A 23,349-nucleotide genomic window follows, 5' to 3' on the forward strand; every position below is an offset into this window, starting at 1 on the left:
GTCACAAGAATGGGGGGTTTTATTTTTTAAAAGGATCACAGAAGAGTGATCAGGCATGGGAGCAGAGGGTGGCTCAGAGGGGAAGCAGAGGCAGCGGGGACGGGGCCTGCCTGCCTGGGGAAGGGCCCTGGTGCGTTTTATACTCTTTACAAAGGGTCTCTTCGTTAACCAGGTCTCCACCAGGGGTTTCTTTCCATGTGTTTTTCTTCCTGTTGTTTTAGAACTTTTTTTAAAACAAACAAACAAAAATAGACCTTGTTTAGATTTATAACATCGACTTTTACAAGCTCTCTCTCTCTCTCTCTCTCTCTCTCTCTGACACACACACACACACACACACACACACACACACACACACACACAATCTGTTCAAAGTTCCTACGTCTTTGGTTCCTCCTTTTTTCAAGTGCTAAGGGTGTGACTGTCAAACCTAGGTATACTGGCTGTCTCCCTCAGTGGAGAGAAGATGAGGAAAACATCTCGGGGTGCTTTTCTGTTATAGGGTCTTTTCTGTTATAGGGTCCCCTCCCTGACGCCTAAAATATTTGTAACTACACCTAAAAGGGTTTTGCTTCAGGATTTTTGTTTGTTCGGTTTTTGTTTTTTTAAAGAAAAAGAAAAATGAGAAGAAAAAAAAAGATCCGGTGTCTTTCTTATAACATAGCCCTTTATTGCGATATTCTCCTCTTGGAAAACTGCGTTCCCACAGATAGATTCATCTGAGTAAAGACCACAAGGCCTGCCACTGAAGAGTCCCACCATATGCTCTGTAAAGCTGCTACATGGCCGACTTCCTGCAGGTAGTTGATTGTGCCCCCACAGAGGGTGAGCTTGGTGGCTGGCATCCACAATGGCAGAGCCGGGGACAAAGCTGCCGGCTGGTGGTCAGTCTCTGGGAGAGAGAGTCAAGTCTCAACTCCAGTCTGGAACAGACCTTGGTCACAGCCCAGATGAGAATGGGCTGGAAGTACCAGGGAGGCTGGTATCTCAAGGACTCTTGCCACCCATAACCAGAGGCCAAGGCCAAAGCAAGCAGGGAGCTGCAGGGTGGGGAGAGTCATGCCTGAATCTACTGGAGTGGACTATCAGTCTCTTCTGCTATAGACAGTCAACTCAGGCCATGCACAAGTGGCTAATCCCTACTTGGATAGAAAAGTCCTTCACATACTTCATACACCTTAGCAATCTATAGCAGATATGGTGAGCAGTGAGGGCCAGGAAATGAGCAGCCTAGCTCCCCATCCCCCTGTTGGAAATCACTAGAGATTAACAGAGTTGCCACTCTGGTCTCTGAGGATCAAGCAGCCAGTGCTCTCCCACAGTCACAGGTTTCCATCCTGGGATTCCAGAAGCCAGCCAGGCATCTGTCTTAGCCTCTCCAGACTTATAAACCTCACCCTGTTAGGATGGTGTTTGAGTGGACTGTCCTCGGAGCCAAGCACCCATCATCCTGGGGCATTCAGCTGCTCCCCCCTTTAAAAGGATTGTCCCAGCTGTTGACTGTTTATCTGATTGTGGAATGATGGGGGAGGATCAGGAGACTCTCATCTGTGTATCTAGCAGTTCCCACCACCTGTTGGACACAAGTCTGCCTTAATGACAGCACATCTGGCCTCAAGGAGGGGCTTAGGCATATAGTCTAGGGAAGGTTAGGGAGGGAGGTGCTCCATCAGTACAGCCTCGGATTTATGAGACTCTCACGCCTACTGTTTCAAGCTTTCCGGTTTGGCCTCTAGTGGGAGAACAGAATAGGTAAGAAAGCCCAATAAAGTCACTGGTGCCCTGGAGTATGGTTTGACAGAGCCCTGCTTCAGTTTGTCATTGAGACCTTAGGAGAAGGGGCAAATGTGGCTTATATCTCCCCGATTCTCAAAGAGAGTTCATCAACCGATGGGTGAGCTAGAGAGAAACTTTGTCTGGCTCTTCATAAATGCACCCATGACACACAGTCAGTCGAATATGGAGATAAAGGCCCGTGAAAGTTAAAGAGGGTTCCAAGGTACCAGAAAAGACTGAAGCAGGAGCATTATTTGAGCTCTGGAGTTCAAGGGAACCTGAATAATTTAGGTAGACACTGTGGGGTGGAGAGAGATTCTGCAGGTGCGCGGTGTGAGTGTTGTTCGGAGGGAAGGAAAGAAGAGAGAGAGAGCAGGGTGCTGATCCGAACCATAGTTAGGGAGAGTAAAAGGAGGCCCTGATTAGTAACCCACTCACTGTGAGACAGACAGGCTTTCCCACCCCAGAACCCCTCCCCTGGTCTCATGCTTCAGGCTCTCTTTACAATGTATGCTACAGCCGAGGTGCCTGCTAAAGGAGCCCAGCTCTGCCCAGCAAGAGCTCTCAACCACACTCCCAAAGTCTGCTTTCACTTTGGCACACAGAAGCCTACAGGACCCAGGAAGTTCCCTCTGACTCCCTGAGATCCTTTAGCTAGCATGGCTGCAGGCAGGCCTTCCAAACCTGGAATGAATCTTCTAGGCTACTTTCTCTTTTTTTAATGCCTCCCCCTTTACTCTCTGTTTCTCATTTCTGGCATTAACCCAAATTGTATTTCCAGCCAGCCCATGAAAGAGCTCCACCCCTGGCACCTGTCGGAAGGGTGTCCTTTGTCAAGCCGGCCGTCACCCCTCTGAGTGGTACCTCGGGCTTCCACACAGCCTCCCCGTCACGGTGGAGACTGCCGCATGGTTTTCCAGCTTGTGGAGATGAAAAGGTCCCTGCTCTTGGCCAGCCGCACCATGAGGCGGCCCACGTAGAAGCCACTGATCTGGCCCACGCCATCATTTCTGCCCATGGACAGGAGGAAGGTCAGCGCACCTGGGAGGCAAAGATGACGCTGAGGGATGCAGCCCTGATGCTTGAGACTCCAGCAGGCAGCCATGCATACCCTTTAGGAAAGCAAGTCAGGGGTGTGTGTGTGTGTGTGTGTGTGTGTGTGCGTGTGTGTGTGTGTTTGTGTGTGTACAGCAGCCATGCATACCCTTTAGGAAAGCAAGTCAGGGGTGTGTGTGTGTGTGTGTGTGTGTGTGTGTACAGCAGCCATGCATACCCTTTAGGAAAGCAAATCGGATGTTTTGCACATGTGTATGTGAAGACCAGGGGACAACCTGAGCTGTCATTCTTCAGGTGACATTCACATTGTTTTAAAACTGTTTTAAACTGGCCATAAGGCCCAAGTTTTTTTGTCCTTTTCTTAATATGTGTTCTAAGTATCAAACTAGGGCCCTCCTTGTAAGTACTTCACTGACTGAGCTTTCTCCCCAGCCTCTTTTGTGAGCAGCGCTGCCAGTAAAACCCAGGGCTTCAGTGTGCCAGGCAAGAATTCTACCACAGAGCTCAAGCCAAAGGCATGTTTGGTTTTAAAGAGACTTTGTATGAGACCTGCAATCTAGTGGTCATTCATCTTTCAGCCCCCAAAGCCTTCCGCCTATCTAATCCCAAACTTCAACAACTGTGAAGTACCCGAGCTTTCCTCACCTGGCTTGTAGGCTTTGAGGGGCCTCTGCTTCATGGAGTTGACAATGTTGGCCACAGCAATGTTGGCATGCAGGCCAGCATGATAGGCCATCTTGGGCTCCTTGATATCGGCACAGTCACCAATGGCATAAATATTGCTGTAACCTTCCACCTGGAGGAACTCGTTCACTTTCAGAGCCCCGTTGCTGGCCAGCCTAGTCTCTGCTGGGTGAGATGATGTCATGTTAAGTCGACTCCGGAAGAGAAGGGCAGGTGCAGAGTGTGGGTCCAGTCAATTCGGAAGTGTATGTTAAGAAGTAACACCCCCACCTGCTGTCATCCGGCCTGAAGTCCCCACCCAAGACCCTTCCTGCTGAAGCAAGCCTACCCCACAAGAACAGAGGCAGAGCACGGGAAAAGCCCTCAAACAAAACACAGAGAGCTCTCCGAAAGTCCTCTGGCTTTGGAACATACATGGGAATTTCAAAATACATGCAGGCCATTCCTAAATGACAGCTTCCCTTAAAGGGATTTAGAAGGACTTATCTTTGGAAATACATTAGAATAATGAGGTGTTAAACTTGGTTTTCTGCTCACTACCCCATGTGGGCTGGCTTCCTTCTGGATTGAAAACTAACTTCCTGTTGGATCTGGAAGAGACTGGTCAGCAAAGGATGCCTGGCAGTGGGTGAAGGACAGGTACGTGGAGATACAGAGCAACCATGGAGGCCCTGAGTCTTACCCTCCTGTGTAGATGCCTAAACATGCACTGTCATGCACTAACTACTGAACTTTAAGAGACGAGGCCATATTAAGGTCTCGACTCCCCCAAACGGAGGTTTGGGATGAAGTGGCCCAATGCTTGGATCTGGATTGGAGAGAGCAGAGTTACCTGTGGATGGAGAAAAAAAAAAAAAAAAAAAAAAAAAAAACGTGACCAGGGACTTGTGGACTTCCTCAAGAGAGGCCATTCTCACCTCTCTGAAGCCTGTTCCCATCTCTTACCACTAGGGGAAAGCACTCACCTTGGGGGTTCTGGCCTCTGAGCTGGAGGGTAGGGGATGGGGGGTGGGGGGACAGCTGGGCTTGGCTCACCTAAGTTTAAAGTTCAAGGTCTAATGAACTTCTGGAATAAAAGGAGGAGACACGGGGTGCTGGTTCAGGTGGCAAGGGCTATGGGGTGTCTAGGCAGAGCAGCTTAGGGAACAACTAATGCCACGCACTCACCGAATGCACTGCGGTAGGCGGAGCTGTTGATCTTGATCCCATTGCACACAATCACCAGGTTGGTGGCCACCTCTGTGCCCTTGTCCGTTTCCACCTTGATGTACTCCCGATACTCATTGCGGGGCAGCTCCTCCAGGTTACTCACCCGCTCACCTGTGGAGGGCTCCGTGACAGGAAGCGGGCGGAAGCCAGCACACACCATGGCAGATGAGTACTCCCTCAGGACCCTCCCTCTGTCCACACTCCCAAGCAGTAGGACAACAGTCTGTCCCCAAGGGGTCTGTCTAGAGAAAAGTTCCAGGGAGGTGCCAAACTTCCCAAGTTCTAGGGAACACTACTCAATAAAAGGCCTCTTCCTTCTCTGAAGGGCAGCTCGCCTATCCTAAGCAGAAGGCTTCTCAGTACAACAAGCACCAGACAGCAGAGAAAGGACTCGGTCGGTAGGGTATTGCAGAACTGCAGATAGCTCTGTGTCTACACCCAGCACCATATAAACTGAGCATAGTGTATTTGTTGGTACTCTAGAAATGGAGGCAGGAAGATTAGACTCTCAAAGTTCTCCTTGGCTACACAGTTTAAGGCCATAAGGCCAGCCTGGTCTACATGATATACTTTCCCAAGATTAAATAAACACATATATGGAGGAGCTGGAGAGAGGGCTCAGTGCTTAAGAAAACTGACACTCCTCCAGGGGATCCAGATTTGATTCCGAGCAGCATCCAAACAGAAGCTAAAAACCATCTGTAACTCCAGTTCAAGGGGATCCGATTCCTTCCTTTGGCCTCCACAGGCACTGGGTACACTCATGGTACACAGACAAAATATCCACACACATAAGAATTATTTTAAAGAACGGATAGATAAATGGATGGAAGGATGGATGGATGGACAGAAGGATGGATGAATGGATGGATGGATGGATGGATGGATGGATAGATGGACAGAAGGATGGATGGATGGATGGACAGAAGGATGGATGGATGGATGGGCAGATGGATGGATGGATAGATGGACAGAAGGATGGATGGATGGATGGGCAGATGGATGGATGCATGGAAAGTGAGGAAACCTGTCTGGAAGTGCTTCCAGCTCTCCATGACCAGTTACCAACAGAGGCTGTAGACAGCTGGGAGGGGTTTCCATAGCAACTACCTCACAGCCTTCTGAGAGAACATGAAGGTAAAACCCAGGTGCATCCCACTCCAAATTCTGGAAAGTTCTGTCCCTTCCTGCTCTGGACAAAAAGCCACACTCAAGCAGGGTGGTGGTGGCAAACACCTTTAGTCCCAGCACTCCAGAGGGCAGAGGCAGGCAGATCTCTGAATTCAAGAACAGCCTGATCTACAGAGTGAGTTCAGGACAGCCAGGGATACACAGAGAGACACTGTCTCAAAAAAGCAAAAGAAAGAGAGACAGACAGACAAGACAGACAGACAGACACACATACTCAATGCCTCAGATTACAAGTCTGTTCCCTCCTCCACAGAGACATCAAAAGTGAAAAAATGGGGCTGGAGAGATGGCTCAGCGGTTAAGAGCACTGACTGCTCTTCCAGAGGTTCTGAGTTCAATTCCCAGCAACTACATAACCATCTGTAATGGGATCTGATGTCCTCTTCCGGTGTGTCTGAAGACAGCGACAGTGTACTCATATAAATAAAGTAAATAAAATAAACAAATAAAAGCTCTCTTAAAATTCCTTAAACTGCCATCGACTGGGAAGTTTATTTATGAAAGAAAGAAAGAAAGAAAGAAAGAAAGAAAGAAAGAAAGAGAGAGAGAGAGAGAGAAAGAAAGAAAGAAAGAAAGAAAGAAAGAAAGAAAGAAAGAAAGAAAGAAAGAAAGAAAGAAGGAAAGAAAGAAAACATGGGCCGATCCTTTAGAAGAACTTAACTCATTCAGTAAACAGCACCGACCGGTCCTTGTCCTAAGTTACAGCGGGAAACTGCTGCACCCTATGACTCCAGTTGGACACAGCTCAAGCAGGCTCTGATGCTTGAGAAAGCCTGCTGCTCTCCAGATACAATGGGAAAGAGGGAGCCTGCAAGGATGGACCGCCCCTACCGGCCGCCAGGGCTGGGACTCTGGGCATCAGCAGTTGGGCAAGGGGGCTGGGGACGGGGCTGGGCAGGAGGGGTGACGTCTCACGTACTCAGCAGCAGCTGCACACCCTTCCGGAGGAGGATCTCCTTCACTTCCTGCCGCACGCAGGGCAGGAGCTCCTTGTCAGCCAGGGGTACTTTGGAGTGGATAAGAGTGACCTGGGACAAAAAAAAAAACTTACAGGGTTCCAGCGGGCAGCCCCTGAGTCCCCTGTCCTACGTCCTATGTAATAGCGAGAAAACTGAACATCAACTATGAACTCTGCAGGGCTCAGGGCCCCAGCCTACTTCAGTCCCCATTACTCAGTGCCCGTAAACCAGAGGATCACCCATGTGACCCTGTACCAACCCACACTCCACCTAAGGCAAAGGAACGGTTCCTTCAGGATTTACAACTGCGTGATCACCACATGAGTGATGTGAATACCAGGCTGATGGCAACACTCACACACGTTCTATTTATTTGTTTGTTTGCTTCTCTATTTATTTATATATTTAGGTTTTTCAAGACAGGGTTTCTCTGTGTAGCCCTGGCTGCTCTGGACCTCTGCAGATCAGACTGGCCGCAAACTCCAAGTTCTGCCTGCTTCTGCCTCCCAAGTGCTGGGATTAAAAGCATGTGCCGCCACCACCACCCAGTTAAGTACACCTTTTAAATTATTTTATTTTATGTGAGACAGGATCTCTCTGTGTTAGTGGTGTTCAACCTGTGGGTCACAACCCTTAGGGGTCCCCTAAGACCATCAAAAATATCAGCTATTTACATGATGGTTCATCAGCCAGCCTGGCCACTCGAAAGCCTGCAGGGAGGAACTTTCCACTTCTGGCTGGGTCAGGCTGGTAAGCCTGGGACCTACTGCTCCACTGTCTTCTGGGGTACGGCCTCCTGGGGCTTAATCTATGTATGTACCAATTCCAGGCAGTTGGAATCGAACTGCGTCATGGGACATGCCACTGGTGTTAGTAAAACCTATCAGTGTTGGGAAAGACCCATCTTTCTCATCACAAAAGCACTGAGAACAAGCATCGGATGTCGGGTTTTCCCCTATGCAACACTCATGAATCAAAATGAAGACTTTAACTACATCCATCAGTCACCATAATGTCCAACCATTTGTCAGAGAGTAAGCATGTAATTAAATTACCCCGGACTGATTTTCCTTTTCGAAGCTAACCATTTCTCCTGAGAGAGGAGAGCGCTGTTTGTGGGCTCTGTGTGGCTTGAAGAGGCTGACCAACATGAGCCAAGGCTGTCCCACATGAGCCAAGGCTGACCCACATGAGCCAAGACTGACCCACATGAGCCAAGGCTGACCCACATGAGCCAAGGCTAACCCACATTAAGTACCTGGAGGCCCTGGCCTGCAGAACCCAGCACTATGACTGTCATTTAACCCCTTACCATTCAAGGAGCTTAGACCCTTCTCTCTCTAAGGTGTCAGCTTGGTTCCTATCTCTCCAGCATTAAGAGTCAGGGCAAGCAGTTGCCACCCTTCCATGGGTAGAAGAAACTGAGACTCAGTCCTTCCCTATTGTGGGCAGTTCTCCCAGTGCCCTGAGCATGGACCCCCACATGGCTGTCCAGGTAAGGGCTGCCAATCAAACAAATCAAGAAGCCTCATAGCAAAAAGAGGTTATCAAAGAACGTCCAGGCATCATCCTAAAGGCCCTAACTCTAAAGGAGATGAGGGAGGTTGGGTTTATGAGATATCTCCCTGGCCATCCTTTCCCCACATTCAGAGCTCTCCACAGCCAAAAGCCTAAGGAGGAAGCTCTCCCTCACTATGTGGGGAAATTGCTCATGGAATTGCTTTGTGTACAAGATGGAAAACATACTCTGCTTATGTGAGTGGAGCTCCAGCAACCCAGGGCCTGAGAAAAGTCCTGGTGTTTCTAGGCTGGGGAGATGGCTGGTCAGGTAAAGGTGCTTGCTCCCAAGGATGACTACATGAGTTCGGTCCTCAGGGTACACAGGGTAGAAAGAGAAAACTGACCGCCACAGGTTATCCTTCGGCTACCATACTCACACAATGCACTTGTGCATGTGCATGCACACACATATACACATATATACACATATGCACACACATATATACACACATACACACACATATACACACATATACACTCACACATATACACACATATGCACATATACACATATACACACAAATGCACACATATGCACATATACACACATATACACATATACATGCATATACATATTCACACACAAACCACTAAATAAATAAATAAACATATATTATACTTATTTTTTTTCCCAGAAAGAAAGCAGGCAAAGCAGCTGCCCGCTGAGAGTTCACAGTCAAGGGCCCAGCCTCACCTCCTTCTCAGGGTACTCGGTTTTAATCTCTGCTGCCATTTCCACTCCTGCGGAGCCGCCTCCCACCACCACGATGAACTGTGAGCGCTGGATCTGCAGAAGGGACGGGGAAACATACTCACAGGCCTTCGTGGCCAAAGAAGAGCAGAGCTCTGTTCGTATTTGGGCTGCAGATGGGCCTCCTCCCCACCTCAGAGGATCACTGGGGAACCTGGTCACAGGGAACCAGGTGCATTCTACCACACCAAGCATGTGGGATGGGAGCCATGCCTATACAAAGTGGGACAGGGGCAGGTAAGACAAGCCGGTGACAAACCAGCACACCACCTATAGGAACTCTGGGAGAATCTCACTGAAGTAACTCTTGCTTCCTCCAAAGCCGTTCATCCAGCACTGATGTCCTCCCACAGTCTCCCAGCCCCAGCCCTGGCTGTGGCCCACAGCACTCCGGCCTGCCCACCCTGTCCCACATCCAAGCCGGTATGACACACCTGCTTCACCATGTCCTCATAGGCCTGGATGGCTGCCTGCTGGCAGGATACCTCGGTAAACTTGCCAGGGAAGGGCCCAGTGCTGCCTGTGGCCAGAATAAGATGTGAGAAGGGCAAGGCCTGGAAGGGATCGGAACAAAGAAACATGAATGTAAGCCAGAAGGATGTGACTGGGCCTCTGCCTCCAACCTCAGGACACTGGTGATCAAAAGCAGACTGCGGAGAAGAGGCTCTGAGCAGTCCTCTTAGAGAATAGGAAAACACCACACTGATGGGGGTCATGAAGCTAAGAAACACCTAAGAAACATGGGTATCCACTAGCCAGCATGGGGATGCAGAGAGCCACCCCTCCACAGTAGGGAGTCTGACAGAAAAATACTTGGGGGGTTGGGGGGAGGGAAGGGGGGAGCCAATAAGCAGGACTCATGCCTCCAGTTTGGAATCTTCTAGACATTTTAAAAAAGATTTACATGTTTATTTTATGTATGTGAGTATACTGTAGTTTTGTTTTTCAGACACACCAGAAGAGGGCATCAGATCCCATTACAGATGGTTGTGAGCCACCATGTGGTTGGTGGGGATTGAACTCAGGACCTCTGGAAGAGCAGTCAGTGCTCTTAACCACTGAGCCATCTCTCCAGCCCTGGACTTTTGTTTTTGAGACAGAGTCTTGTGTAGACTAGGCTATGTAGTTAAGAATGACCTTGATTGTCTAACCTCCCGCCTCCAGCTCCCATATAACATGGAATTACATGGCATGCACCGTGCTCCATGCTAAGGACCAAACCCAGGGCTTCAAGCATGCTAGTCAAGAACTCTACCACTGCAGCCGTACCCCCAGTTCCTCTCTCAGATAGTTTAGGCCCTTCCCTCTGTCATGCCAAAGGGGGAGACAATGGCATTATGTATAGGCTTAGGATAGTGCCTGGCATGTGGGAAAGACTCAGGCAACCCCAGCCACCATCTTGTGTCTGCTGTGACCAACATGAAGAAGAATGTGCTTTCAAGTAGCAAGCAGGGCTTGGAGCCCACAGTGGCTCCTCTTGGACCCTGCAAGGACCCACTTCCGCCAGAGGAACCCCACACACTTACCTCGCCACCCTGTAACAACACTGTCCGGTTCTTCAGGTCTATGCCAATCACTTTGCCCTGGCGGAAGTTGTCCTTGAAGGTCACGGAGTAAGAAATGAATGTCTTCTTGGCGAACCCTGGGAATGAACCCAGAAGACGTCACAGAGTAGAACGGGGCTGAAGCTTTCCTCAGACATATAGCCACAAGGTTGCTCTTGGCCACTGCCAGGCCGGCGGGTATACCCAGGTGTCTACTCTGTGCTGAAGTGCCCATCTGGTCCTCAGAAGAACCTAAGCGCTTACTCTAGGCCTCATTATGAGAGATGCTTAAGACCAGTGGCTTGAGCTGCTCCAGAATGAATCCAGTGCCTGGAGCAACTCTAATATAGAGAAAATGGCCCTGGCCCTGATACCATACCTCATGGACAGACAAGACCATGCTCGGGGCAACTCACCGCTCTCCACGGAGGCCCGGAGGGCTGCCACATTGTGGTGAAAGGAGTCCTTCATGTCCACCAGCATGAAAGGGACATTCAGTGCCTGCAGCTGGCTGGCAGCCGCTATCCCTCCAAAGCCCCCGCCTACGATCACCACATGCACAGCTCCTGTATCCACCGAGACCTGGGACCCCATCTTGAACTTGGCGCTTCTGGGCTGGGAGAAGATACTACATTAGATTCAGGGGAACAGGAGGAGAAGGGGTGTCCATAGCAAGAGACAGGTGTCGGCAGGAGTTTTGCTCAATCGCTGTCCACATTCTTTGTTGAGACAGGGTCTCTCAGCTGAACCCAGAGCTAACCAATTTGGCTAGTCTAGCTAGGACAAGATCCCCTGTCTATCTGTCTGTCTGTCTGTCTGTCTGTCTTTCCTTTTACGGGTGGAATTACAGGTGGGCTACCATGCTCACTTGGCATTTTACTGGGTGCCGAGGATCCGAATTTAGCTATCACACTTGTGTGGCAACTGCTTTAACCACTGTGCGTTCTCCCCAGCTCCACAAAACTCACAAAATTCCACTTCCGTGGACACTGAATTAAATTAAATTGAATCAGATAAGAATAGGGATCAGCCAGCTCTCGCCCCATCAAAAACACCCGTCCCCTTCTCTGGAGGCACCCGGAACCCCATCCCCACCCCAAGCCATTCTAGGCATCCATGGTCATGATTATCAAACTGTTCTTCAGTTTGTCTTTCCATGGAGGAAGCAATGTCAGAGTACAGAGTACACGCCTGTTACGGACCATGGGGCCCCTAGCCTTACAGAAGCAGAGCTCAGATGAGCAAGACAACATGAGAAGTGTGCAAGACCAGTGCCCAGAATGCAATGCAAGAACACTGGTCCCCAAAAGTTGTCCTCTGACAATGCGCGCCCCTCCCCCAACAATATCATACACATATGATAGCAATTGTTAAATAAACATTCGCTTGAGCTTAGAACATCAAAGGACCACATAAGCAAAAAACATGCAGGAAGTTGGGCAGGTGGATGAAGAAGAAACAGGAGCCTGGCCTGTCGGGAACCAAAGAAGCCAGATCTAACGGAAAAGAAATCCTTTAACTTCCACGTTCAAACACTGGGATGACATTGCACTAGAAGCCTAGGTCACCAGTGTGAGCCCCAGACTAAAGGAGCCACTGATGACAAGAATCTCAAAACATAGGATGCTACTGTGGCTTACTGTGTTCCTCCAAAAAGCACACAATGAAAATGGAATCTCCAATATGACAGTGTAGAGGTGGCCCTCATGGGAGGTGCTTAGGTCACGAAAGACTCACCTATGAATAGATTTTTGCTCACTATATAAGGTACTGAGGGGCCAGTGAGATGGCTTAGCTGGTAAAGGTGCCTGCTGCCAAGTCTGCTGACATAAGTTCAATCCCCACCCCTCTCACAATGAAAATGAACATTTGAAAGTTGTCCTCCACACATGCAACTTGACAAGTGCCCATGCACATACGTGCATACACACACATGTACACATTCACACATGTGTGCACACACAAAATACATAAAATAAAAGTTTAATTTTTAAAATCATGCCCTGAGACTTCAAGTTTGGGAACTTGTTCTTTTTGTCCTTCCCCACGGGAAGATGCATCAGGAAGGCTCTTGGCAGAAGCTGACACCTTAACTGTGGACTTCCCTTTAGAGCCAGCGGGTGTGGCAATGCGCACCTTTGATCCCAGAACTCGGGAGGCAGAGTGAGTTCAAGACAGCCTGGTCTACAAAGGGAGTTCCAGGACAGCCAGGACTGTTAAACAGAGAAACACTGTCTTAAAAAAAAAACAAAACAAAACAACAACAACAACAACAACAAAACGAAACCATGAGCCCATAAGTGCTCTACTTATTATAAATGAGCAGCATTTTGTAGCAACACCACAAAGAGACTAAGAGTTTGTGGCATGAGCTGAGGTGAGGACAGTAAGGTATAGCGGAGAAGCCTGCAGTGGGGTAGGAGCAACCCTCACCCCCCACACACATATCTAGGGGATATGATCCAAGACGTGGAAATGGAGGAGAAAGGCCTGCTGGGAAAAATCTCAATGACTATCTGAACAGAGGAAGAATGGTCAGAAAAACACTAGCCATCAGGTAAATGGTGCATAGAGGGGAGAGCAGGCCCTGCGGGAGGTTTTTGAGGAGAGACAAGAGAGCAAGCATCTGAGAAGTGTGCCTACAGTTGGTGTAGCCCAAGCTTAAGGCTCACCTCTGGATGAAGGCAGGCTACCCAGTTCCAGCCAACTAAGAACAAACCTTAGTTGAACCTTGGGTGCTAAAATTCCAAAGCCTTTGGCCCAGAGCCGGATGTTGAGGCATCTAAGGCAGAGGAAAGCAGCCATCTAGTGCACTAAACACAGAACTGCTGAGCCCAGAGAGAAATGCAGGCTCAAGTTTCCCGGGCTCCCTGTCCCAGTACCTGCATGATGTTGTCAGGGCCACGTCAGCATCCTGGAGTCTGCCCCTATGAGGGACTGGGATTTGTCTCCAGCACAAATAAACCCCAGAGACAGACATACTATGTGGTCTTGAGACAGCCTGAGGGCTTGCCAGTGTGGAAAGAGACACCCACCCACGTGAGGGCCACATCCCTGCTGAGGTCTAGACAGCAGGGAAACGGTTGCTAGGTGGTACTGTCTCAGACCAGAAGACATCATACATCCTTCACCCTGGGCCAAGTAACAGGAAGAGTCTCTGGGAGACACTTAGGACAGAAATGCTACAGAAAGCAGTCAGAGAGGCCCAGCTACTCTGTGGGCTTCAGGGCAGGGCACCAATAATGCCATTTGGAGGACATAAAAAGGAATAACTTAGGCACAGTGGTTCATGCCTACAGTCCCTGAACCTGGAGGTAAACGCAGAGAGACCAGAAATTCAATGTCATCCTCATAGCCATAGAAAGTTCAGAGTCAGCCTGGGTTACATAAAGGTTATTTTTAAAGAATCCCAGCACTTGGGCTGGAAAGATGGCTTAGTGGTTAAGAACACTGACTGCTCTTCCAGAGGTCCTGAGTTCAATTCCCAGCAACCACATGGTGGCTCACAATCATCTATAATGAGAGCTGGTGCCCCCTTCTGGTGTGTCTGAAGACAGCTACAGTGCACTCAAATAAATACAAACTAATAGAAAAAAAAATCCCAGCACTTGAAAGGCAGAGGCAGACAGACCTCCAAGTTTGAGACCAGTCTGGTTTACAGATTCAGACAGTGACTACTCTGAGAAACCCCATCTCAACAAAAAACAAAACAAACAAAACAAACCAGAAGTCTTAGGAGACAGCTCGGTGAGTAAAATGCCGCTATGCAAGCACACTAGATAACCTGAGTTCTAGCCACAGCACCTACATAAAAAACAAGGTACTGTAGTGTGCACTTCGGGGGAGAGGGGCTTCTGAAGCTTACTGGCTAGTCAGCCCACTGGACTATCTCAAACCAATGTGGATACCTCCTAAGAAATGACACCCAGCAACCGTTGGCTTCCAAGTACACGCACGCACATGCATACACACACAGAAAGAAAAAGAAATGGATTCCTAGCTGAGCCACTGGACAGCTTTTTGAGGGAGTGTGTCCCAGCTTATCTCTGTCTCAGGACTGTCTCAGGAGGCACAGCAGAGCCTATCTGATTGTCTATGTGGCTAGAGGGAGCCCCACTCTTCTCTGAGCCCCACTTACTTTTTAATTTATTTTATGTGCATGAGAGTTTGCTTGCATGTGTGTCTGTGCACCCCATCATGTTTGGTTGTGAGCTGTGTGCTCTGGGAATGGAACCCCAAGTTCAGCCAGGAACAGCCAGTGCTCTTAACCACTGAGCCATCCAGCTCCCTCAGTTCACCTTGTTTTAATCGGAAGAACTAAGGGTCCAGTTAGCATTGACACACAGGAGACAACCTGGTCTACACAGGATTGACTCTAAGACATAGAAACCCCTGTTCCCAAATCATCCCAACCACACAGGATTAGAACTCCTCACACTATCTACACTTGGTACTGGGGGTGGGAGAGCTCTGTATCAGGAGTTTGAAGGGGACTTAAGGTTATTTCTCGTTGGCTAAGTGTCTTCTAGGACACCAAGACTTCCGCATCCCACCCATCTGACAGATTAGGAAACTGAGACTAAGAAAGACCATGACAAATCCCCCCCCCCCCGGAGGCAAATGCTCCTTCTCCTCCTCTAACTCCTCAGAGAGCTACCCAGAGCTAACTCCTAGTATTCAGCAGGCTGAATATGCCAACTGAATAAAAGTCGGAGAAGACCCGGAAGGACACAGGTACTCAGCCCAAGGCAGGAATGGACACCAGTGGGGTAGCAGGACCTGGAAACATGGAAGGTCATAAGGTGGACCACAGTGGGGTATGTTCTGCTTGCCTCCCTCTGTGTGAGCCTAGTCCTGCCCTGGGCCAGCAGTCAGTTGTAAGGTCAGAAGTGGGTGCAAGAAAGTTTGAGACACATGTGGCAAAAACGTGGGTAGAGCAGGTGACAGGCCAGCACAGACATCACTAAGAGCCCATCGTGCCAGATGGGTCAACAAACCTGCCCTTGCATCTCCTGAGAACACCTTCTCTGGGAGAGGCGGGTGCCAGCATTTACTGAGCTGGCCAAAGGTAGGAGTTAGGCAAGCCCCAGATGCCCGCTCCTTCCTCAGCACCTAGCTACTCCCCTAAAATGTAGCCCTTTGCAACGTCCACCTGAGCCAGCCTCCACTAAATCCAAACTGCTGTTCTGAGTCTCCCAGCCTTGAGGGCCGCAGAGCAAAACGCCAAGAAAAGGGAGACTGTGTCAGTCCCTGCTGCCCTCTCTCTTCCACTGACCTCTGCCACCCTCACTCTGGAGATAAAAGGCGAGCAACTCTCTGGAACATTTCACTTTCTTGCCCAACACTTGGACACACTAATTGTCCTTGGCTTTTCTCTGTCCATTCTTGGCTGCCCCTCTCCGGAACGGGGGTGGGGGTGGGGTGTGGCAGGCTCCTCTTTGCTGGGCCATGACCTACTTGGCCAGCCACCTAAAGCCACAGTCTTGGGCTGCAGCCCTCCACCTCCAGCTGCAGACCCCAAATACATGCCTTTGTACTTGGGTGCACTCACATGACAGCCAGGCTGGGCCAGCTGCAATCACTGAAAGACTCTTAACCCACAGAAACTTCCATGGGTGGGAGACTCCAAAAGAACTCCCACATACATACAACCTATTCTTTTTTTTAAGATTTATTTATTTATTATATATAAGTACACTGTGGCTGTCTTCGGACACACCAGAAGAGGGCATCAGATCCCATTACAGATGGTTGTGAGCCACCATGTGGTTGCTGGGATTTGAACTCAGGACCTCTGGAAGAGCAGTCAGTGCTCTTAACCACTGAGCCATCTCTCCAGCCCTCATACAACCTATTCTCTGTGGCCTGGCTGTCCTGGAACTTGCTCCATGGATCAGCCCATTTCATTTCTGAATCTCAGTTATCTTCACAGAAACAACATGGACTTGTTTAGCAAACTACACAAGAGAAAGCTAAGAAAGGAAAAGCACACCTAGGAGCTGCGCCTTACTGTTTGAGCAGGGAGTAAGGCTCTACAGGAAATGATTCTGTTGCCTGACTTTTCCATGGACAAGCCTTTAATGGAAACATGTTATTCAGCCTTTAAAAGTGAACAGGTCAGGGCCAGGCTCAGTGGCACAGGCCTTTAATCCCCATGCTCCAGAGTCAGGCAGACCCCTGTGAGTTTGAGGCCAGCCTGGTCTAAACAGAGAGTTCTAGACTAGCTGGAGCCACAAAGTGAGACCTTGCCTTAAAAAACAAAAATAAACTAGATAAGTATTTATCGAGGAAAGGTACCCAATGTTAGCTTCAGCACACACACACACACACACACACACACACACGTTGGACAGGGAAGCAACCAGTGATGATACATCATACCTATAATCCGAGAATTTAGGAGACAGAGGCAGAAGGATCAATGTAAATTTAAGGCTAGCCTTAACTAAATAGTCAATTTTAGGACTACAGAGTAAAACTCTATCTCTAAAAGGAAAATAATAAGGTAAGTCTATTAATGTATGATTTTTAAAAATCTTTTATTTCTTATGGGTATAGGTGTTTTATCTGCATGTATGTCTGTGCCGCATGCACATGCAGTGCCTGCAGTCCAGATGCCCTGGAACTGGAGTTATAGGCAGTTGTTAGCTACCACGTGTGTGCTGGGAATCAAACCAGGGTCCTCTGCAAGAACAACCAGTGCTCTTAACCACGAGGCCATCTTTCCAGCCCCATGAGTTCTTTAGTCAAATATAATTCCTGTATCCAAGTTACCATTTAACGTGCTAACTGGCAGGGGTCACTGCACTTTCTACACTGCACAGCAGCACATCAATCAAGCCAGAAAGCCCTCAGGCTGTGATGAGACATGCCTGTAAACCCAGCACTCAGGAGACACTGCGGTAGACAGATAGAGAGTTCAAGGCCAGCCTGCAATGTGTGGAGACCCTGTCTTGAAGAAATCCTTTGGTAAGTACTCTTGTCCCTTGTCTCTACAGATTTGTCTGTCCTACATGCTTTGTGTAAGTGAAATTAACCAGCATACAACTACTCCTGTCCGGTTCCTTTTCCTGACTTGTATGGTGTCAGAGTTCCTTTTTCACATGACTAAATACCACCATCATATGACCAAACTAAATTCTTGTGCATTGCCCAACACTTTAGCTTTCCCTTCATGGTTGTTGCGAACAGTGCCTCTGGGGATGGACGGTCTGTGTACGAAGTTTTATGTGGACATGATTCCAAGTTTAGTCTAAGGCTATGGGGAGAGCTGCTGAGTCGTGGATGACCCTCGCTTTAACTCCCAGCAAGGGAGTATGGAAGAGCATCCACTGTAACTACTGTGTTCAGAAATATTAGCTTAAAACAGTGGTTCACAACCTTCCTAATGCTGTGACCCTTTAACATAGTTTCTCCTGTTGACCATAACATCATTTTCATTGCTACTTCATACCTTAAATTTGTTATGGATCAAAATGTATACATGTGTTTTCCAATGGTCTCTAGTGAGCCCTGTGAAAGTGTCATCCAGACCCCCAAAGGAGTCAAGACCCACAGGTTGAGAACCACTGGCTTAAAACAACTTTTAAGTGTTAGGTGGGTTGTCAGTGGAGTGTTTACCTAGAATGTACAAAGTCCTGGGTTCGATACCTAGTATCCTGTAAAACCAGGTGTGGTGATGCACCCTTGTAATCCCAGCACCAAAGAGGTAGAAGGAGAATCAGAAGTTCAAGGCCAACCTTGGGTCCAGAGTAAGTTTGAGCCTGCCAAGGGCTACACAAGGCCCCATCCCTCTGCCCTAATTCCTAAGTAGTTTATCATTGTCACATCTCCCAAAACACACACACACACTTACACAATGTAATTCACACTTAAACTTGCCTATCAACCATTCTTTCTGCTAGATAAGCAGCCTGATCCCTGGGTAAAGGCTTTCAGGAATCTACTGGAACACATTTCTTTCTTTTTCTTTTCTTTTTTACAGGATCTTTTTAAATGTATTTGAGTACACTGTAGCTGTCTTCAGACACACCAGAAGAGGGCATCAGATCCCATTACAGATGGTTGTGAGCCATCATGTGGTTGCTGGGATTTGAACTCGGGACCTCTAGAAGAGCAGTCAGTGCTCTTAACCGCTGAGCCATCTCTCCAGTCCCTGGAACACATTTCTGCCATGGCCATTAAGAGGTTAAGCTTCGGGCTTAACAATAAATAAATTTAAAAAATAGGAGGTTAAGCTTCAGGCAACACACAACAGGAACCCTGTGCACCCAGGCCAAAGTAAGACCACCCTACTGTCTACTCCACAAAAATCACAAATACACCAAATGGCCTTTAGAGTCATCCTGGCTTCTACAGGAGAAAGACTGACATTGACACACAGGGTAGCCATGTCTCCACAGTGGCCTCGAGGCAGAAGAGGCTCCTGAAGTGTGACTCAATAGGCTATGCCATCTGTCCCCTCTTCCACCGAGGACAAGGCTGAGAGTGAGCACTCGAGAACCAGCTGCTAAGGAATGCACCCCTAAAGAACACCCCTTGCTAAAAGGGACTGGCTGAAAGAACAAAGAGAAGGAGGAGGAGAAGTACTCACTTCACCATAGACACTCCTGCCCTCAAACCCTGCCCTAGTGACCGGCCCATCCCTGGCCAACACCGACCTGCATCTCCCACAGACAAGGTCAATGACTGTACAGCACTTGATAAGCCTCAAATAGTCCTGGGAAGAGCCGGACAGTGGCTAGGGTTCATTGTCTTCCTAGTGGATAGGAGGTGACTTGGGTCAGTGCTGACATGCAGTCCCTTAGGGAACTCCTCTAGGAGTGTGGCTGAACATTTGGGGGGTGTTGGCAGCGGACACAGGCTCATGTTAGGAGCTGATGCTAACCTTGGCACATAGGTGCTGAGTGGGGTAGATCTGGAAGTTTCTTCCCAAACTATACCAATCCGCTCTCCCCAAGTGCCTCAGCTCTTAAGACAGCTGAGCACTCCCATTCCTCCCTTAAATGCCAGTGTCAAAGTGATCTTAGGGGTAGCGGGCTATGGGGATGTGTTGAGTATAGTCTTGGAAGGAACAGGGTAGGGTGCCTGAGGGAAGGGGGAGGGAGAGAGAGAAAGGAAGTGGGAAAGTGGGAAAGGGAGGCAGAAAATAAGAGGGGGAAGAGGGATTCAGTCAAGGCTGGTTTTGCTTTGCGAGATCTCCTACTTCACAGGGGGGCAGGATGAAGCGGGCCTCCAATGCACCTGAATTGTTGGGCCCTGGGCAACCTCACTCACATCCCCAGAGACCCCTAAGGGTCTCCCGCTGCGCTCAGATACCTCAGTCGTTCTACCTGAGACCCTCCCAAGATCAAGACCACGTCTGCCCCGCTGCCCCTGCGAGTCTTGCTTCCCAAGTTCCCGGACAGACTTAAGCGGGAATTTAGGGGCAATGAATCCCGAGGAACCTCGGGACCGGTGTTAGGTATTCTAGGTAACGGCCTTCTCCTAGTTCTGCGGCCCTTGTCATACCCCTATTGTCTCCCACGCCGCGCGTGGAAACAAGGGCCCCCAAGCGACCTCACCTGTAGCGGTCCCTGCGTCTTCCGGCGCCGAGGCCCTAGGCCGGGGCGTGACCATCACTGTTCCCGGCTCGCAGCTCCGCCCCGAGCCCCGCCCCGAGCCCCGCCCCCTCGCTGCTCAGAAACTGACCTTGACCGCCTACAAGTTGCTCCCTACTTGGACACAATGTCGCTGCAGCCTACCTAGCCTCTCAGCCTGCCAAAATCATGCTTCCTAGTTATGTCTGGGTTCCTGGGAGACACCTATAGGCCCTTCCCTCCAGCCCCTCCCCAACACACACACACACACACACACACACACACACACACACACACACACACACAAACACACACACACACACACACACACACACACACACACACACACACTAGCTGTGTACTCCTGTTGCATATAGGCTGAGCACCTGCTGTATGCCCGTCCTGGGTCCTGCCCTGGAGCATTAAAATGGAGAGCGAAACAGGTTTAACTTTTAGTTATGTGATAACCTGGGGGAAGAAGGGGTTAAACACAAAACTCAGGAGCTGTTTGCCTATCCTCAAAGCCCTGGATTTGTTACCCATGAAAGCAGAGCACAGTGGTACATGCCTATAATCCTAGCTTTTAGGAAGTAGAGATAGAAAGTGTTAGAAATTCAAGGTCATCCTTGGCTACCCCGGCCACTTTCGGTTTTCTGAGATCCTGTCTATAAAAATGAAGCCATGAAACCACCACTACCGTCAGACTGTGGTGGTGCAGCCTTTAATCCCAGCACTGGGGAAGCAGATGTAGGAGGATCTCTGCTGAGTTCGAGGCCAGCCCACTCTACAGAGCGAGTTCTAGGACATTCAAGGCTACACAGAGAAACCCTGTCTTGTAAAACCTATAAAACAAAACAACAAACAAACCAACAAAAGCAATCAAACGAAAACATCTCATGTTACCTACTGCAGTAAGGAAGTTTGAAGAACAAAAAGTTCTCTCTGAAACTGAAATCGGCCCTGAGCAAAGGAGGGAAGCGAGCATGCGTGCAAAGTCACAGGATGCCGGGATGGTCAGAGCATTCTGAGCTGCACAGGGAAAAGATAGACCGTCTGCCTCAAACCCTAGGAACAGTAGGCGAGTGTCCATGAGGTCACTTACAAGCCCGAGCAGAGTGCACTAGCTCCTACTTGTACCCATATCCACTGGAGAGCTTGAGACAGGAGGTTCACAATTTCAAGGATACCCTGGGCTACAGAATGAGACCCTGTCTCAAACATATACAGTAGATAGCATTTCGTTATTTGGTTGGTTGGTTGGTCTTGCTGTAAACAGTTGTTTTTATGAGAATTTCACACGTGAATATTTGTATAATTTCCATTCCTCCAGATCCCCCCAGTGCCCGCCCTCTCCCCACTTCCTGTCTTCTATAATTGCTACTGGTGCATACCCAGAGACAGAGCAGAACCTACTTGAAGGGCTCTAACAGGCCTGGACAGGCAAACATGGTACCAGCAGCCTTTGCCCTTTCCCCTTCCCTCTAGCTGGCTAAAACCCTTAGATCACATTCCTAAAGCTAACTCCCCCAAGGTCGATTCCCTAATTGGCCTCTGGCTCATTTCTGACACTGAACACCAAGGTCCAGCCGTCAAAATTCATGATCTGGCTACACCGGCTAACCTGTCCAATCAGGACTTACCAACTCATCCATGTGCAGACTTCCCCCTTTTCTCCTTAAAAACCATTCCTACAGAGACACCTGCTGCTGCCTTTGTCCCATCCACAGGCAGCTTTCCACCCTCACCCCAACTTGTTCTTCTGGGGTAATAACTCTCCTTGGTACCAAGAATTTGGTGTCTGGGTGTGTTCTGAGCTGACTCTAAGCTCCTCTCTACCAAGTTTAATATTTCCCTTATGAAATGTAACCACCTGGGAATAGATAATGTCAGCAGGACACTTTTACCTAGAGAAGCCTCATTCATTCTCCAAATCCACAGACGTGAGGACTGTCCTCCACCACATGCCCCTGGGACCACGATGATCTGCCCAAGCACATGAGACCTAGCAGCCATGGACTGAACCCTCTTGAAACCTCGAAGCATGGGCTGGAGAGATGACTCAGTGGTTAAGAGCACTGACTGCTCTTCCAAAGGTCCTGAGTTCAATTCCCAGCAATCACATAGTGGCTCACAGCCATCTGCAATGAGATCTGGTGACCTCTTCTGGTGTGTCTGAATACAGCTACTACAGTGTGTGTGTGTGTGTGTGTGTGTGTGTGTGTGTGTGTGTGTGTGTGTAATCTTTAAACAAAGAAAAAAAGAAACCTCAAGGCAAAGTAAATTCCTATTCCCTTAAGATGTCCACCCTTAAGGTGACACACCCTCTTCTGGTGTATCTGAAGAGAGCAAAAGTGTACTCACATACATTAAATAAATAAATCTTAAAAAAAAAAAAAAAACAGAGTAGGTGTTCTCACCTCAGTCAAAGAAAGGTCTCTGGGGATATCCTCCATTGTAGAAATATTTAATCTCAATCCAGGGTTTCTACCCGCTCCTCTAACCATCTGGTTTCCAGATAAAAGACACACCTTTATATTTACAATAAGCCTTAGTCAACACAAGAGCTGGGCAGGAATCTACCCTCTATGCTATTATGTCTATTCCCAGACAATAATCCCATTACATAATTTGTCGTGTTTCCTCTGGGCTGCACTTACCTCCAATTAGCCAACCCACATGGCCGTTGCTTTAAGATTCTTAGCCCATGGCACCTTCTCCTCTCTCTACCTTCTTTTCCCTCCGTTATGGTTCTCCTCAGACCTAGACCGGGAACCCTAAACCAGTGTCTCTTCTGCCCAGCTATTGGCTGTCAGTATCTTTTTCACCAATCAGGGGAAAGGTCATATGGCATCATCTGAGCCTATGAGCAGTCTCTGGGAGCAGCCAGTATTTAGCATAGCAAAAGACCAAACCTCAACATCCTCCCAGAGCACCAAAGTTTGTCTCCTATGTGGTCCATAGGTCCTGCTGCCTGTCAGGCTGACCGTGAAGGTTCACCATCACAAACAGAAACGTCACTTTACTGGAGTGTTGGGTCTCAG

General features: G+C 48.9%; 1 protein-coding gene across 10 annotated transcripts; it reads right to left on the minus strand.

Moving 5' to 3' along the window:
* Positions 1-31: 31 nt before the first annotated feature.
* Positions 32-23,066, minus strand: AIFM2 (AIF family member 2). 10 transcript variants are annotated; one of them, XR_013975541.1, is made up of 10 exons: positions 20,294-20,345; positions 11,147-11,345; positions 10,713-10,828; positions 9,621-9,740; positions 9,130-9,222; positions 6,836-6,944; positions 4,684-4,836; positions 3,478-3,681; positions 2,589-2,817; positions 32-223 (listed from the first exon to the last, which is right to left on the minus strand). XR_013975541.1 is itself a non-coding variant. In XM_080937964.1 (10 exons), exons 2-9 carry the CDS (start codon positions 11,322-11,324, stop codon positions 2,666-2,668), a joined length of 1,125 nt encoding a protein of 374 aa, XP_080794090.1. In that variant the 5' UTR covers positions 11,325-11,345; positions 20,294-20,345; the 3' UTR covers positions 32-223; positions 2,641-2,665. The 10 variants fall into 10 exon arrangements, 6 of the variants coding, with proteins under 6 accessions (XP_080794090.1, XP_080794089.1, XP_080794088.1 ...); XM_080937964.1 differs by having other exon boundaries at positions 2,641-2,817; XR_013975542.1 differs by lacking the exon at positions 32-223 and adding an exon at positions 650-892.
* Positions 23,067-23,349: the final 283 nt, after the last annotated feature.

This window comes from Micromys minutus (genome assembly GCF_963924665.1).
Source record: "Micromys minutus genome assembly, chromosome: 25".
NCBI classification, from domain to species: domain Eukaryota; kingdom Metazoa; phylum Chordata; class Mammalia; order Rodentia; family Muridae; genus Micromys; species Micromys minutus.